The 17,380-nt window shown below is 34.8% G+C and overlaps 2 protein-coding genes across 3 annotated transcripts in view; both read right to left on the bottom strand.

The window, feature by feature from the left end:
* LOC130046639 (receptor-type tyrosine-protein phosphatase T-like) overlaps nucleotides 1-364 on the bottom strand; it is a 44,267-nt gene extending 43,903 nt beyond the window's left edge. Inside the window, exon 1 of the mRNA XM_056147456.1 lies at nucleotides 256-364. Coding sequence (XP_056003431.1) covers nucleotides 256-331 — 76 coding nt within the window. The 5' untranslated portion in view covers nucleotides 332-364. The remainder of the gene's footprint in view (nucleotides 1-255) is intronic.
* Nucleotides 365-7,231: 6,867 nt separating this feature from the next.
* LOC125661588 (receptor-type tyrosine-protein phosphatase epsilon-like) overlaps nucleotides 7,232-17,380 on the bottom strand; it is a 30,311-nt gene continuing 20,162 nt past the window's right edge. For both annotated transcript variants that reach the window (XM_056146971.1, XM_056146972.1), the window contains 11 exons: nucleotides 16,727-16,855; nucleotides 16,414-16,562; nucleotides 16,189-16,324; nucleotides 15,655-15,801; nucleotides 14,718-14,811; nucleotides 13,911-13,984; nucleotides 13,687-13,821; nucleotides 13,131-13,250; nucleotides 12,693-12,835; nucleotides 9,188-9,323; nucleotides 7,232-8,002 (listed from right to left, as the gene is read on the bottom strand). In XM_056146971.1, the coding sequence (XP_056002946.1) occupies nucleotides 7,925-8,002; nucleotides 9,188-9,323; nucleotides 12,693-12,835; nucleotides 13,131-13,250; nucleotides 13,687-13,821; nucleotides 13,911-13,984; nucleotides 14,718-14,811; nucleotides 15,655-15,801; nucleotides 16,189-16,324; nucleotides 16,414-16,562; nucleotides 16,727-16,855 (1,341 nt within the window). In that variant the 3' untranslated portion in view covers nucleotides 7,232-7,924. The remainder of the gene's footprint in view (nucleotides 8,003-9,187; nucleotides 9,324-12,692; nucleotides 12,836-13,130; nucleotides 13,251-13,686; nucleotides 13,822-13,910; nucleotides 13,985-14,717; nucleotides 14,812-15,654; nucleotides 15,802-16,188; nucleotides 16,325-16,413; nucleotides 16,563-16,726; nucleotides 16,856-17,380) is intronic.

Genomic DNA, 17,380 nt, shown 5'->3' with positions numbered 1-17,380 from the left:
TAAAAGATTAATTTTAACACTCATAAATACCGATTTTCAAAAATAGTAGACGTTTATCGCTATATGATTAAATTCTACAACCGCCCTTGGAAAATTGAGAACCATATTCTTGTTAGGAATCATCGATATATTATATCTGCAAAATAAAATGATGGGCAACTAGAGCATAGAAAACACTGATGAAAGTTACCATGTATATAAAGCTTGCATTGCAAAGCTATTTTATGATCCTTAAGACGGTTCAAAATGAGATACCGTAAGCAAAGGCAACATTCGTTACGTAGACAAGTTCACAGAGACAAAACAACAACGCCGTGATCTGACCAGCCATTGTGCTGTGTTATTGTACTGCTGGTGCGATAAAGACTCACTACGATCCAGGAAGGGGAATGGGGATTGATATAACTCTTCAACAGATAGGGAGATATAAACCTACTTGGAATGCATTTAATTGGGACCTTTAATTGTTTGTGTAAAATAGTTGTGTTGGGTATGAGCTGCAAGTTTCAGTTCGGAGGGCTAGATTGCTCAGTAACGGAACTTAACTTTTATCCACTTGAACAGTTGAAGTAATGTTTATAAACGTATGAATAGAATTAACTTAAAAGGGATTATGATAAAAAAAAAATCGCAAACCCTCTGTAAAATGAAATTTAGTTGAAAAGAAGTCTGCTTTATGGAACTGCCTTCCATTGGATCTTTGTGTCGAAGGTTCATTACCTGTTTTAAGAACAAACCTACATGTATCTTTATAAATTTGGTTTTATCTATAATTCGGTAGTTATGTATACAGTCATTTGGGGAAAAAATCTCAGCACAGGGGCTCGTCACGAATTGACCCTCTTTATTCTGTATTTACACAAGGAAGGAATCCAGAATCCTAAAAATAGTAACTTCAAATTTTTATATTTCAGGAAGGTCAAATCTAACAAACCCTGTCTCGATCGATTAACAAGAGATAATAATTTGTAAAAATACCCAATATATGTTTGCACCGGCAATAAATGTGAAGAACCAATGCATTTCCTGTAGTTTTTGAACCACAGGAACTTTTCCTCAATCGACCAAAATAAAAAGCGCATTCTCATTGGGAAATTCAATTCGCACTTATGCTGTACTATCAGGGTTTTTTATTATCACGGGCGTTGCAGGCACTGGTAAATTTTTCTTTTATTAAAAATTAATCTTCAAAAATGGTATCTGCTCTCAAACATGTGGTATAAAAACTAATTACTTGGTCTGTGTATTGGATACTCAGGTGACCAAGAAGCCCTTTGAGCTCGGGTTTGGTGTACAATTGAATTGACCAATAGGAACGCTTTCTCTATTTTTGGTGATTGAGGAAAAGTTCCTATGGTTCGAAAACAACAGAACATGCTTCTTCATATCCATTGCCGATGCAAACATGAATTAGGTATTTTTGCAAACTATGATCTTTCCTCGATCGATCGAGTCCGGAATCGTAAGAATCCGTCAGATTTATCGCCCTTAGAATATAATTCAAAATACGAATAAAAATTTAAGTTAGCGATTTTTGTTTTTGGGATTCATCCCTTGTATGAATATACACTCAAGGAGGTATACTCGGGGTATAGACATTCCACTCATGTGAAGTTAAAAAAAACCCTGAAATAATTTTTATAGGAATATATATATATATATATATATATATATATAAGGACACTCATGGGGGAATTGAGAGTGGCCGTTGTTCGGAAGTGGCCGTTGTTTTCAAATGGCCACTAAGACAAGTTTGACTGTAATTATAAATATATATACGATTTCTCAAACTCCCAATACGTAATATGAGGGTGGAATTACTTTAATTCAGTCCCCTGTTGATGAAAGAAACTATTCAATTATTCATTTGCTAAAGGCGCTCTGAATACATGTGACATATTTAGTCTCTTGCATAGAACATGTTCCACGGAACTATTCATTTATACAAAAGTATCCTTTTCTTAGGTTAAAAAAGATGAGTTCCCATTTCTAAAGTCAATTCAATTGTGTAGAAAGAGATATTAAGGACGAGGGTTGGAAGTCATTTATTCTCTTAAATGAATAAATGACAATTCATGCAAATATTGGAGGTAAGGTTAAAGCAAATGAAAGGCGTAGATAACGAACAGCGATTAATCTCATAACTCCTATAAGCAATACAGAATAGAGAGTTGGGCAAGCACGGACCCCTGAATATACCAGAGGTGGGATCAGATGCCGAGGAGGGGTAAGCATCCCCTGTCGATCGGTCACACCTGCCATGAGCCCTATATCTTGATCAGGTAAACGGAGTCATCCGCAGTCAAAATCATTGTGCTAATAACGACCTACGTGTAACAATCGGTATCCATGATACATTGAATATAGACTCAAAATACTTCATCCCAGCAATATTATACGTAAATAATTGCATAATAAAACAACTGGGATGAAGTTTTTCACAAATATTGATCGTACATTTTAAAACTTCTCAGCCGCATAACAAAATAGCTACCAGACATAATAAAAACACTCCATAGCAGAAAGGTTCCGATTAAAAAGCAGCAGCTGTCACCAAACCCATGATACATGTACATGTTATTATGAAAAAGAAATAGGGGTGGAGGGGAAGTGGTGGTTTTGTTTAGAAAATCAAACCGTTAGTTTGTTAAAACTTTTCTCATCCACGTCAAAGTTACGAATTACCAATCTCCTAGCAATCTGATTGGCTAATTGAAAGGGCGTATCATGCCCAGATGCTTGCTAGTCAAAACAAGAGGTGTGGATAACTAACAGATAACCAATACTGATCAATCTCATAACCCCTATAATACCTTTGAAGTGGAAAAACACCAGTGTTTGTCTAATGGAAATTTCTATTGTGAGGAGTGTCTTGAAGCCCAAGATTTTTGACGAAATTGATAAACACATAGTTAATAGCAGCATTTTTGGAAAGAAAAAATTCCTATCAAACAATTTTGTGTACCTATAAATCATATTCAACGTCCATTTAAAAAAACAGCCTTTATGCTTTGACCTTTCCGCAGCCAGTGTTTCATTCAATTGTGTGGTAAAGAATAATGAGGATGAGGGTTTAAAGTCATACAATTTCTTAGAATAATAAAATGACAATTCAAGCAAAGCAGGGAGGTAACGTTCAACCAAATATGATACATTGAAAATACAAGTCTTATTGTTTATAAAAGGACTTTTACACAAATTCTCTATTCATTCCGATTTCAAACATTTCGGTTGAGCATCACTGAATAGACATTATTTGTAGAAATGCGCATTTGGTGCATCAAAATTGGTACCGTATACGTTTTACATGAAAGAAGGGAAATAGATTCAGTATATGAAATTTTCTTTACTCAAATTAAATCTAAAGAAGTTAGTTCTGATGAGGATACCGCTACTGTACTCAATTATGTTTGTCATGTAGAATCTGGAGAATCCACTTACATCATTTTCAGCAACTTTCACCTGAAATTAAACTGCTAAAGTGTCGCAGGGTCATTGTTTTGTTTGGGTCAGTCTTTGAAAAAGTATTTATTATTTGAAGAATAGAATGGAAAACAGGCATCCAGTATAATGAGTGAAAAATATCGTTACACCGATTCATGAACGAGTGAATCAACATGATGTACCCAATATCGACTCTCCTATATAACCATTAAGGTATAAAGCTTCGAGTGTGGATATTGGTTGGTTATTTACATTGTATAGTACACGGGTTAAGCCTGTTCACACAATCACGGATCAGGAACTGGTCGACACTGGATACAAATTTCTAGTCATCCAGGGGAAACCCGGCGTCGTTGGGTTCTGTGACTTCGTAATGCCGATGTCAACACGGTTTTATCACGATGCAGACATGGACAACGCCGGTTTCCCTACGGATAAGCACAGCAGCTACCAGTACGTCAACTGAAAAAAATTCCAGTCGGTGCCGGGTGATCACGGAGCGTACGGAATATCACGGTTTCTGCCGGTCTACCCACGGTTGTTTCACGGGGATACCCGGATGTCCATGTATTATCCCTGTCCTTCTCCCACGTGTTTATAGTGGCTACCCGTGTAGTCACCAGGAACAATCCGTGTAGAAGCCGTAGACATCCGTGTTCTTCATCAGAAAAGTCTTAAACACGGATGATCCTGGACTTTAGACGTTCACTTCGGTGGCTACACGGATTTCTCGACTGATACACGAAGGTACACTGTAAATACACGGATCAATAGTTAGGATTTTCTCTTGGGACGATTCGGGAAAAAATAGCCCCTTTCACACATTCACAGATGAGACGCCGGATCATCCCGTATTGTTAATCCGTGATGTTTCGTGACAATTCGTCATCACCGTGTACAAACTGTATATCTATCCAGCGTCGTCCGGGACCATCCGGCTTGGTTAAGTAAAACCGGAAAAAAATCAAACATATTTAAATTTTCCCCGGAAGAAAATTATCCGTATTCATCCGTGTAGGTACCGTGTACCTTCGTGTATCAACAAAAAGGTCCGTGTATCATCAAACAAGTCCGTGTAGCCACCGAAGGAACCGTGTAAAGTCAGGGGTCATCTATGTACGAATATTTTCTGCTTAAGAACACAGATGCCCACGGTTTGTACACGGATCGTTTCCGGTCACTACACGGACAGTCATTATAAACGCACGGGAGAAATATCTGATTTCCCCGGGTGGCTAGAAATTTGCATCCGGCGGTGACCAGCTTTCGATCCGTGAACGTCAGAAAAGGGCTTAAACATGTTTAATTTTTTCTTGGTTTGGCTTACCCAAACCGAATGGTAGCGGACGACACCGGGTGTATATACGGTTTGTACACGGTGATGAACGGATCATCACGGATTGACCATCCGGGATGACCTGGCCTCTCATCCACGATTGTGTGAAAAGGCTTTAGTAAAACATGCTTATTTAATTAGTATTCCGTAAAATATATTGAGTATTTTGAACTCAGAGCACTAGTCATTCAAAGGTAGAGTTGAACTAGAATTATAATCATTACCATCTGTATAATACAAAACGTTTACACTTGTCTTTCACATACTTCAAAAGATAGTTTGTATTCAATTGACTATGTGTGTCAATGTAGTGAATATATATATTTTAGATAAAATACAACTGTGACAATAGCATTATATCTGATAGGTAATATTGGTAATGGAATCAAACAGAGTTTTGAATGATTTCCAAGTAGAAAATACTAAGATCTCTTCAAAAGAAGGAAAAAAACAACAGAAAATAGAAATAGCATTTTGTGACACACAGGTACATGCAAGTCTGAATAAAGGGCAGATAACTTCAATTGGAGGACATTTTCACGCCAGTTCATAGTGCTAGGAATACAAAGTGAATTTAGTTTAGGTTATACAGTTTTAAATTCGAATAATGCGAATAAGAAATGGGTTCATTTATTGTATTTGGAATAAACCGCATTTCACGATTATCGGGATGTTACTTTCACGCTGTACTTTATACGCCGCATATACACGTGTGAAAACCGAGGAACCAGCATGCAGAAAATTCATATTAATTATATCCATATGTATTAACAATTTAATTCATGAACTCGCTGTCCTTAGCGAAAATATGTCCGCTAGACAAACGCCGCACGACATTTCTCGTCATAGTTGTAGTGTTGGTGATGAACGAAGCATGGCATACTAGATGTCGATAGAACGGTAATTTTATAGGCTTCCATTAGCATTGACAACACTTCAAAATATAGAGGGTAATGACCACAGGTAAACCCCCTACAGTTTGGGGTAGTTCGGATTAGCTGTATACATAACCACAGCCACTTAAACGTGCAGCTGTCCGCATCACGCTGCATTGTAGTGTCTAATATTCCGTGTTTGTGCAAGAGATCTAAATATCATGATGTGATAATGTAAGAGCAATTTAAATACTAATGTGGATATACTATTGACCTCTTTTACAAACATGAACGCGCAATGTGTACAATAATATGTGTGGATTTCACAGTGATGTATGATGTGATTATTTATTTCCAATTAAGGACACTTTGAAGGCAAAATATTAGCATGTTGCATAGAAAACAAAATGTTTACAAATGAAAGAGAATGATTGATAAAACATAGTTAAATAAAAAGTATTGAAATTGGCACTATCATTATTGTAGTACAATTTCCAATTAACGACAGTTTGCCGTCTAAACAATTTTAAAGCATTATATAACCATTATTTTGTTGGTAGGTGCTATAAATTTTATTTAAAGCTGATTTCGAAGATTTAATCTGATGGATATTAAAGAAAAAGAATGGAAGAAATATTATGTTTTACAATTCCGACATTTTGGTAGAAACTAGTTTCCAGCTGTATAAAATTCCAAGGTTTTAAATATAATTTAAGTACCCATTTTGAAAGGATAAACTAAAATACTACCCATAACTTCATCGGATAAAATTGTAGGGTTAAAAATATTATAATTATAAGTATAGTCCTTTAAAAGACACAATGACTTCAATGGTTGCCATACACATGGGATATTGGTCTGATATGAATTGACAGGGTTGTACTTCTGACTTGTGGAGGTTGGAACTGAATTCCATTAACAAACACTAAGTCAGTGGTTTACTGGTTGTTGCAGTTTCTCATTTTTAGTAATAAATTCAATTTCGACTTTGTTGAATGAATTTTAATTCATCATGGTGAACAACCAATACTAAAATATCAAAAAGTTTGTTTAATTATGTCTTTCCTTACACCTTTCATCCATATCAAAACCGGATGTCATTATGGAGCTTCAGGCCTTTGATTTTAATCATAATTAACGTTGGAATAGGGGGGGGGGGTAATCTCCCTTCGCCACAGTCAAGATTGAACTATTTTAAAACTCTACTTCTTTTACTGCACGTGCTGTCATATACAAACTGTATTATCTTGATGACAAGAGTTACTACCTTTAACAAATTTGTGTAATTCGTGTTTAAAATTCTTCCTGAGTGCTGGACATCAAACTGAATGTAGGGTAGTGAAATTCTATCACTGATTCTGCGGCTCCATCGGGATCAGGTCCCTGAGCCTTGCTAATTGAATTGTGTGTAAAGTGAAGAAACATTACATCTTTAGATCCTCCTTTACACGTAGCATGATAATGGCAAAGTGGTTATAATAATCCTGGGAGTCTCTACCAAAGTCCACAATATCTTTTATGTGAAATCCTTGGGTGAAGAATAGGGTCTATGAAAAATATATTAAAGACTCTGATCTCGAATTTGTAATAGTTCTTTTTATTGGCGAAATACGTATTTGCAAAACAGTATATAATGGTTTTAAAAAAATACCAAATAAGGTGGGTCATGACACGAATATTTTGATACATATCATCATATGACGGTGATTTAAATGTTTTGTGAATTAATTGTATCGTTCGATTTGTTTGTTTGTCATCTTTCCTCGGTGGATAAAAGAAAGGAGAGACTGAAACACACATCCTGAGTTTAAATCCACCAGAGTCAAATGTTCATATTCATTGAAATATTGTCTTTCAAAATCATGTTTTTGTTCAATCCACAATTGAATATTTTGCCATTTTGGCATATAAACGTACTACATATAGCCAGGGGATGCTTACTCCTCCTAGGAATATATCATATATTAATGTGATACTCATTGTGAAATATGCATGATCTTGTGTATTAAATATTGAACGTACTCTACCCTATCTTCCATAAAAACGTTTCTCTCATTTATCTTCTTACATTCGTTCCTATTTTCTCAATCTCTTTCACATCAACATTTTAAACTATAAAATACATATAACAACGAAATCGTAAAAAACTATAAAATTACAATAGAGGGTGATAAAAACAATCTATTTCTAAACGTTAATATCAAATGACAAATCATCAACGATAACATAAAATGAGAAATTAAAACAACGCAGCACGCCCCGTCCTCCTCTATTGATTGTAGTACACGTTTTCTGATGTAGCCTCGATATAGTCACAAACAGCTCTATACACCAACATATACTCGTCCTGAAAGTTTGATAAAAAACACGAACTAGTAATTGAGAATATCAGTAAGCATTGCGTATATCATAGACTCTAGTCAGCAAATGCTCTCAAGAGCTATGTTAGTGAACATCCGAAATTTTGATAAAATACACGAACTAGTAATTGAGACTGTCAGTAAGCATTGTGTATAACTTCGTACTCCATATGTAAGAATATTTGCAAGGAATAGTTTAGTGACAACCTCGCAAAAAGGATAGTCACATGGTTTTGTATCAATATAGCAGGGGTCTAATTATAGATTGTAAGTTGAAACAGAAATTTTGAAGTTTTTAGTGATGGACCATCACTATATCCTTGATAGTGACTCATTAGTACATCCTTAATATGACTCATTAGTACATACTTAATAGTGACTCATTAGTACATACTTAACAGTAACTCATTAGTTCATACCCAGTAGTGGTCCATCAGTACATATCTAATAGTTGACAATTGGTACATACTTAGTAATGGTTGATTAGCACAGACTTAGTAGTAGTCGATTAGTACATACTTAGTAGTGGTCGATAAGTACATACTTAGTAGCAACCCATCAGTACATGTTTAGTAGCGAGCGATTAGTACATACTTAGTAGTTGCCCATTTGTACATACTTAGTAGTGGTACATTAGTACATACATAGTAGTAGTTGGTTAGTACATACTTAGTAGTGGTTCATTAGTACATACTTAGTAGTTGCCCATTAGTACATATTTAGTAGTAACCCTTTAGTACATACTTGAGTAGTTGCCCATTAGTACAAACTTGAGTAGTAGCCCATTAGTACAAACTTGAGTAGTTGCACATTAGTCTATTTTTAATAGTGTTCGATTAGTACATACTAACTTGTAGTCGATTAGTACATACTTAGTAGTTTTTTATTAGTACATTCTTGGTAGTATTCGATTAGTACATACTTAGTAGTTTTCGATTAGTACATACTTAGTAGTTTTCGATTAGTACATACTTGGTAGTGTTTGATTAGTACATACTTAGTAGTTGCCCATTAGTACATACTTAGTAGTTGCCCATTAGTATATACTTAGTAGTGTTTGATTAGTACATACTTAGTAGTTTTCGATTAGTACATACTTAGTAGTTTTCGATTAGTACATACTTGGTAGTGTTTGATTAGTACATACTTAGTAGTGGTGGATTAGTACATACTTGAGTAGAACAGAATTCTGGTCTCCTTGTCTGCAGTTGTCGTACAGCTGTAAAGACGTCAATATTGTCATCCATCTTCAGCTGTTGTATCACGTTATACACCGAACAGAAAACACCACACAGTATGGCGCCATTTCTGTAACAATTCAAGAGAAATACATGTAAATGTTGTGATCGATAGAGATTCCCAGATCAGTCGAGTTGGATAGTGTACAACTTAATGCTTTTTGTAAGGTACTACTGTTACAATAATTACAATATACTAGAATCGACGCCAGATTGACCACTCCGATAGCTGTGTAACATTTGTTTTTATTTTTCGGAAAACTACAATACTCGGTAAATAATTTGTCCCCACCCCTTTATTGGCTATAATTAGAAAACATAAGAAATTACAAGAATTTCTATACCGTTTGACAATAAAATCAAAAAATACATCAACTTCAATCAACAGTTTCGGAAGACGTCTTCAGTAAGACAAAACATCACATTAAATTCGATTCTTTTGTCAGATTTCGAAAAATTTAAATATGATTGGGGCCTCCGTGGCCGAATGGTTAGCGCATCGCGCTCAAAATCACAAAGCCTCTCACCTCTGTCGGCACGGGTTCGAATCCCGCTCGCGCCGGTAAGGGAGAAAGTTTCTCAGTTTACTTTCGGAGGGTCGGGGGTCTCTTCCCAGGTACATTGTATCTGGGTTCTCTCTTCCACCACTAAAAACTGGGCGCCACCATATTAGTGAAAAATTGTTGAGTGTGGCGGAAAACATCAATCAATCAAATATGATAAATCTGATCATATTCTAGTGAATGAAGGACAAAATACAAATAAATGTTTCAATTTTCACAGTTCTACATAACACATTGAACATAGATGATGGTTTTTTATTTTAATGGATTGAATACAAATATCCACTGTACCCAATAAATGATTCTGTAATTAAACGATACAACTTTTATATCCTCTGCAGTTGATTTTATATTGACGTAAAGTTTCAAATAAATTCTGGTCGTAGCTCTAAACTAGTTTCTCATTTTGACTCATAGTGTTTTGTAGACATCAATAAATCTGGACCTTTTTCTGTTCGTAAGTAGACATCTAATAAATTCTGGTTGACCTAGTGTAGGAATGCCCTTGAGCAGTTCCTTTCCATTACTATTAATTAAGACATCTTTTGTCATTTTAATTCTATTAGAAAGTAATCGAGAATTGGAAAACAAATATTCTGTAGGGAATACAACCAGGCCTTATTATTTTTCATGTTTAAGCGGTTGTTATAACAGCAATCTTCCTCATATGTTGTTACACCTTCAGATTCAATATATTGGTATGTCTACACCTTCATATTCAATATATTGATATTTCAGTTATTGATGATAGTGCCCAAGTCCACACCAGCTTGCTATCGCAACAAAAATATAATTCTTGGAACATTTCTTAATTTTCAATAAAACGTCAGATGGAGAACTCATGATACAGGTAAATCCATTGGTATACAAAAGTTGGCTTACAGTTTAATTTACAATTTCGTTCTTTCTTTCTAAACTTCGACAATATTTTTCTAGAATTTCCTTTTCGTTCTAGCAAGCAAGTTTTTGATAAAAACTTTAAGAAGTTCTTCAACATTGGTATGAGTTACATTAAGCTTCCATAGGATTCCGGGAGAATCATCCATGTGTCTGAAAGATCATAAATGTTTTGCAATGCCTCTTTTTTCTAGAGATTTAAAATGCTGTTACACCTCGTAGCATACAGTACTTGTTTCATGAATACCTAATCACCTAACTATATTTAAACATACAGTAGAAACTGCCTAATCCGACATCTGTGGAATACGCTTTACTGGGTATTCCGATTCTTAGTTTCATTCTCATTCTTATATACTGTTTATTCTACACATCGTGTATTTGACAAAAATCGTATCCCATCAGATATCAGCATTCTTCACTGTGGTATTGCATCCTCTGTAGAATGTACCATTAAAGGGTTGTATGGGGTTGCTGCATATTGTACCTTTATATTTTGAATGGATTTTGTATTTTTCATTTTATAAAATGATATTCTCATATGATTCATTCTTTATGAGTAAGTAATTAAATTTCCAATAACCCTTTCTTTTGTTGAATTTCGTAAATGTAATATGAGGATTATTTATTGAATGATGTGGCCTGTACCAAAGATTAATTCCAGCTGTATTACTATGCCATTAATCCATTAGATATTAAAAAATGCAGTCTAGCTTTTTAGTATGGTTAGTTTTCAATTAAGGATATATTTTTCTCGCTTTAAATTTCAAGTTCGGAGGATCAGTCAAACCATGGATATCTTCCATATTGATAAAACATATATTACCTTTTTTTACTATCAAAGATACAATTGTTCAGATTTATGCATTGAACAAGATTAAAATCGCAGTTCATAACGACGTCACCTTCAAAGTGGAAAATATTTGAAACTAAGCGATAGAAATTTGGATTATCCATGTTTGGACCGTATATATTTTCACTTATGAGCTAACATACCTATTGAGCACTTTAAATTCAAGTACACGCAGATTACCTTCCTGATCAGTGTGTTCTGCTAAAACTATGTATTCAAAGTCATCATTTAATACCATTGCAATACCACAAACATGGGTCAGGGGATATATAGGTACTTTATCCCCAGAAAGACCTAATTTATTTGTGATCATTCATTGTATAATGCATATCATGTAGGAAATAGATTAATCTTTGATTAATATAGTGTTTTTAATTAATAAAATTTAGTACATTTCTCCTTTTATCTAACTCTCCAAGATCCCTGTACTTCAGGAATACAAACTCGTTTGAAAGTATATAGTTCAAATTGATTTTTAAAAATATCTACATTTCCAATGGTTTTGCCAATGATATCTTTACAAATTGTAATGATAGCCATTTCCTCGTGAATACATGCAGTTGTAAACGATACCAAAGTCATCGATTAAGTCAAACCTCATGTGCTTCTTGTCTCACTGTCCGTAGAAAAATCCTTGGAAGTACCACTCAGCGGGTATTGTGTGGTGATAGTTTAATAGATAGATTAGGTGCGAGTTTTCAACAGCCACATCAAGTGTTTTATTTACCGGTACATCGCGACAGTCCTTAACTAAAACCTAGATAATGTTCAACGTATAATTTAGCGTAGAATTCCTTGTAGAAAAAGTTCTATTCAATTATCAGTTTTATTTTAGTTATTTTTGGATCACGATACCGGTGTTGTTACTATTTATAACTTTACACTGTTCACTGCCCACCGTTAATGTGGTGCCATTCAAAACAAGACACATTTCATTACATATACATTATCACAAACATTGAACCCACAATGTTTAGGTATTAGGTTCGACGCGGCCATACTAGGGGGATATGACCTCCCGATCACTACATAAATGCTGTAACCACTAAGCTACCGCGACTAGTAGTAGCATAATATATCATTTACATTGTCCGAGAGAGAGAGAGAGATAATTTTATTTTCTTACTTGCTGACGACAGTGATTGGGTATTCTGTAGAGAGATTCTGAGCAAATGACACTAAGTTTCGGAGAAACGAAGTGTCACGAGGAGTTCCGGAAGACTGCACTGGTCCTTGTGGTTCTACTATTGTTATAAGCTGAGGAGTCTCCTAAAATGAATAAAGATCTGATATGTCTACAAGAAATGTAAGTATGTGTAACTACAGCAATCATTGTCTGGTTTCTAGCCTTACTATCCGTACAGCACGACAACAATTCAACACAGCAGCTGCAGTAATAATAAAACTGGCCCGCATTTAATGAAAAATATCACGTTTTGTCTCGCACGAAAACGTCCAAACATTAAAGGGAAATATCAGGATCGTTTTTCCTTGACCATGTTTGGAGGTATTCTAAGAGGCAACTATGGTCTGTAACAGATGCGTATACAAACGTCTCACTCACCTCATCTCTTGAAATCTGTGCTGTGGTGATCTTAACATCTGTGCTTTTTTCAGACTGATGACGCACCTCAAAAGGCGCCAAGGATTTAGTCGAACCTGCATCTGGAAACCATGCTTTTGACTGAAGCAAAGATAAAAACACTTAATATGAAGATCACTGCTGTATATGAATAGCCATGAAACTACTGTTTCACCTGGCTAGCTTACATTCTATTCAAAATACGTTAACGATATACGGAAATATTCAGCTAGATACAAGTCCTGTATGCAATGATGTTAAGTGGAAACGGTGAATATAACGTACGCTGATTAATCTCATAAATCTTTTTACAAGAATACAAAACTGAGAGTAGAACAAACATGGACTCCGGGATATATCATGTATTTTTCTATAAATGGCATTTGACTTTAAATGAAACAAACCTAACAAAGATACAAGCGACAATCAAGAAATTGAAGTATTCACCATTACCCGACATACTAATCAATTTCTTGAAAGTGATTTCAAAAAACGGGTATCCATATTGCATGTCGATTATTCTAATACAAATACAAACCGATTTTATTTCACGTAACGGATCCATGCAGATCACGGTATTGGATTCATGGTCATTGAGCAGACGAAGAAAGTCCACAGCGCCCTCTGCTGATGGATAATTCGTCACTATGAAGGTCCTATCATCTGTGTATGACTGGAGAATAAATAAGGCACAGTTGCACTTTAGATACTTTGGGGGTATAGCATTGTAATGTTAATATTTCTTGTCTGAATCGTACTCACAGGGACATGGATGGCATTGATGAAGTTTCCACGTTTTGCAACCGATGATGTTAGATATAAGCTGTACTTGTCAACTAAATTGATTAGAAAAATACTAATTGTTATAAACATTTCTCTATGCTAAACTCTGTATTACATCTTCATCAAAATTTAACGTTAGAATAAGGTATCGTATTTACAAAAAATCTGCATTTCTAAATAGCAGTCTACCTAAGCATTTTGTAATACTTCATACAAAAATTGCCTGCAAATAATAATGTTAAATTGCTGTAGTACTTCGGCATTGATATAACATCTCGCGTGATCAAGGAGCAAACTACAAACCAATGGAACTTGTAATATTGGAACATTTGATAATATGTAGAAAATAATTTGTAGTCTTTATATCAATAACTCATCATCTGCATAATTCTCATCTAAGTTTTACTTCTCTCAATAAGGAAACCAAATTTATAGAGAGAACTTAAATAGACACGGCCTGTTGTCTGATATTATCATGAATTATCATCATAAAATAGTGTTTAGATGAAACTAGACTAAAGTCATATCAATCCAAAGCTCTGAATTATCATCATCACACACATCTAATGTGGGTTATGCAATTTCAAACTTATTGATCATACTGTAGTGGTGCCTTACCACAATTGCAGCTGAATACTACAAAAATAAAATTTTCCAACACAACAATGATCCTAATATATACGATCCAAATTGATACCCTTAATATGTGAGTCGTTCTCTATAGTTAGAACGAGGAGGTATGATATCGTATTTTCTGAAAATAAAAAGTAAAATCATAATACTCACGTGGTAATAAATCATATCCGTTTTTGTTCGAATTGTGTTGGCTAGCAATTTTATAATCTGTTGGCGTGTACATTGGTCGTATTTTCATCAAGAGCTGAAAAACAAAATAAGATTTCAATATTTCATTTCTGAAGTACGTACAAAATATAACTGTACGACCATATTTTATACAAAAACCCTTCTGTCGACAATGCCAGGCTTCATCAGTGTAATGATAGGAAATTAGAAAAGTATTTCAGAGCTAGGGGGATGACTGGTTGTTATGTATTGTTGAACACAAAAAATATATTTTTGTCACAAAAGCACGATATACATTGGCGCTGCTCATTTGTAATTGTGGTGTCACAAACTACGTCATTACAGTCGAATATGTTCAATATGCTACAAAAAGTGCAATTCATGACCAGTCCGGGGCATTGTACATTAAAAATAACATAATTACTGTAAATTTCCCAGAACAGGATTCCCAAAGGACAGAGGTAGATGGAGACAACTTGTTGAAGCCTTATGTCCCAACGGGGACGAAAAGGATAAGTAAACATTGGCGCTGCTCATTTGTAATTGTGATGTCACAAACTACGTCATTACAGTCGAATATGTTCAATATGCTACAAAAAGTGCAATTCATGACCAGTCCGGGGCATTGTACATTAAAAATAACATAATTACTGTAGCATGTAAAATCCTTTCTATTGAATTTTCTGTCGTAAAACAAATCGGGGAGATTGTGTTCTTTCCAATTAATAATGTCAGAACAATTCCGGGCAACAAACGGAAGCATTTGTGGCAAGATGACAGAAACTGGAGTACATCTAGTGGTCCCAAAATTTTACATTGGCCATGAGCTTGTATTTCTACAGTGTTCTATTATTTTCAACACACACAAATCAACCAGCTTAAACTAGTTTAATACAAATTCAAGTGAATCCACACGCACCTCAAACTCCTTCCTAATTGTCGTCTGGTTGGCTGGCTGGTCTCCGGCCAAATTTTCTGCCTTCTGTATGAACTGATTAAGACTCTGGGTGTCAACAGCAGATTTAAAATATTCGTTCAGAGCAAGAAACACCGTCATGTATTGTTCCTGAAATGGGAAATCGACTGATTAGCAAAATCGAATACATGATAAGATGGAAGGATTAAATTATTTTTCTTGATCATTTCTATCAGGTTTTTTGTTATTACATATTTCGGATTTCAAACATTTCGGTTGAGCATCACTGAAGAGACATTATTTGTCGAAATGCGCATCTGGTGCATCAAAATTGGTACCTGTATAAGTTTTACATGTATATAATATATCACCCCATACTTTCATTTTGATAAAAGGAATAATTCTTAATTCAAACCATGTACTTCTCCACAAATATTTCAAACTCGCATTTACTATTCATAATATTCATAAATATTCATATTGAAAGATAATATACATCAATGATTACGGCGTATAAGAAAACTAAGGTTGAATTACATAGGTTTGGACCATGTTCATTCGATTTGCCCTCATTGTCTTCACGTATTCCGCTATATTGACTTTGCATGTCGCCTTCCCGGCTTTATACAAAGCATCCAGGGCGATATATGTCCCAGTCCGCCCTATTCCGGCACTGAAAAATACCAAGTCCATATAAAAAGCACAAAGTTTTCAATTCATTTCACCTCATATCCTTTATCAAACTTGAAGCAACTTTTTTACCTGCAATGTACAACAATCGGTGCTTTATTTTGATTGGGTTTTGTCCTCGTCACGTGGTCATGGAAAACAACCAAACAGAGCGGATCTGGAGTCCCGTGATCCGGCCAGGAGGTGTAGTGATATTGTGTGACAACGCGGGACTTTTTGAGCTGAAAATACAGAACAATGTTAACAAGTGTATAGATATATGGGAATATAGATTGATATAGATATTTGTTTTGAATTATTCGACAAGATGATTTCATTTTATTGCTTGGTTTTCTATTATTTCGCCCATGCAAACTGTATCTATTTAAGAAACAGTCTATATTACCTCTTTGTGTGAAACGGAGAGTTTTCTGATGACGTAAAACGCATATTTTTTCTCTTCCACAGATTTGACCACAAGTTGTCCAAAAGCTCTGGCTTTCATTTCTTCTGGCCAGTACTGTGTACACTTTATCTGTAAATAGCATTCATTTCATCAATATTAATTTTAAATTAGAATACTTTAAATATGTCTATAGTTAATGAACAAAAATACTTTTAAACTTCTACTTGTTCAAGCTGAAGATGTATTTCTACGCTCAAAGGTATTCAATGTCAGCATTTTATTGATCCTGTTTTACCACTCGTAATATCAATCGTGTAGAAATAAGTTTTCATGCAAACATTATAACTGACACGATATTGAACTTTCCTTAATAGCATAATATCATTAGTCAATTACCATATCATGGAGGTAATAGTAAATTCTGTTACTTGGATATTAATTTGATTCAGTGGGGAAAAATCACAGTAAAAGCATCTTTAAATGACCATAATGACCGTTACAAAACAATAGTAATAAACTGAATAAAATGTCCAAGCATCAATTTGTTCGAAATGACTCCTAAAAACCTTGAAGTTACATATGTCAAACTGTCACACACATATAAGATAACTTGCTCTCTATTTTTATCACACAAGGTTTTTTTAATATTCTGAT

This window comes from Ostrea edulis, chromosome 8 (genome assembly GCF_947568905.1).
Source record: "Ostrea edulis chromosome 8, xbOstEdul1.1, whole genome shotgun sequence".
Taxonomy (NCBI): domain Eukaryota; kingdom Metazoa; phylum Mollusca; class Bivalvia; order Ostreida; family Ostreidae; genus Ostrea; species Ostrea edulis.
Note: the sequence above shows the minus strand (reverse complement) of the source record. Positions and strands in the feature narration are given on the sequence as shown.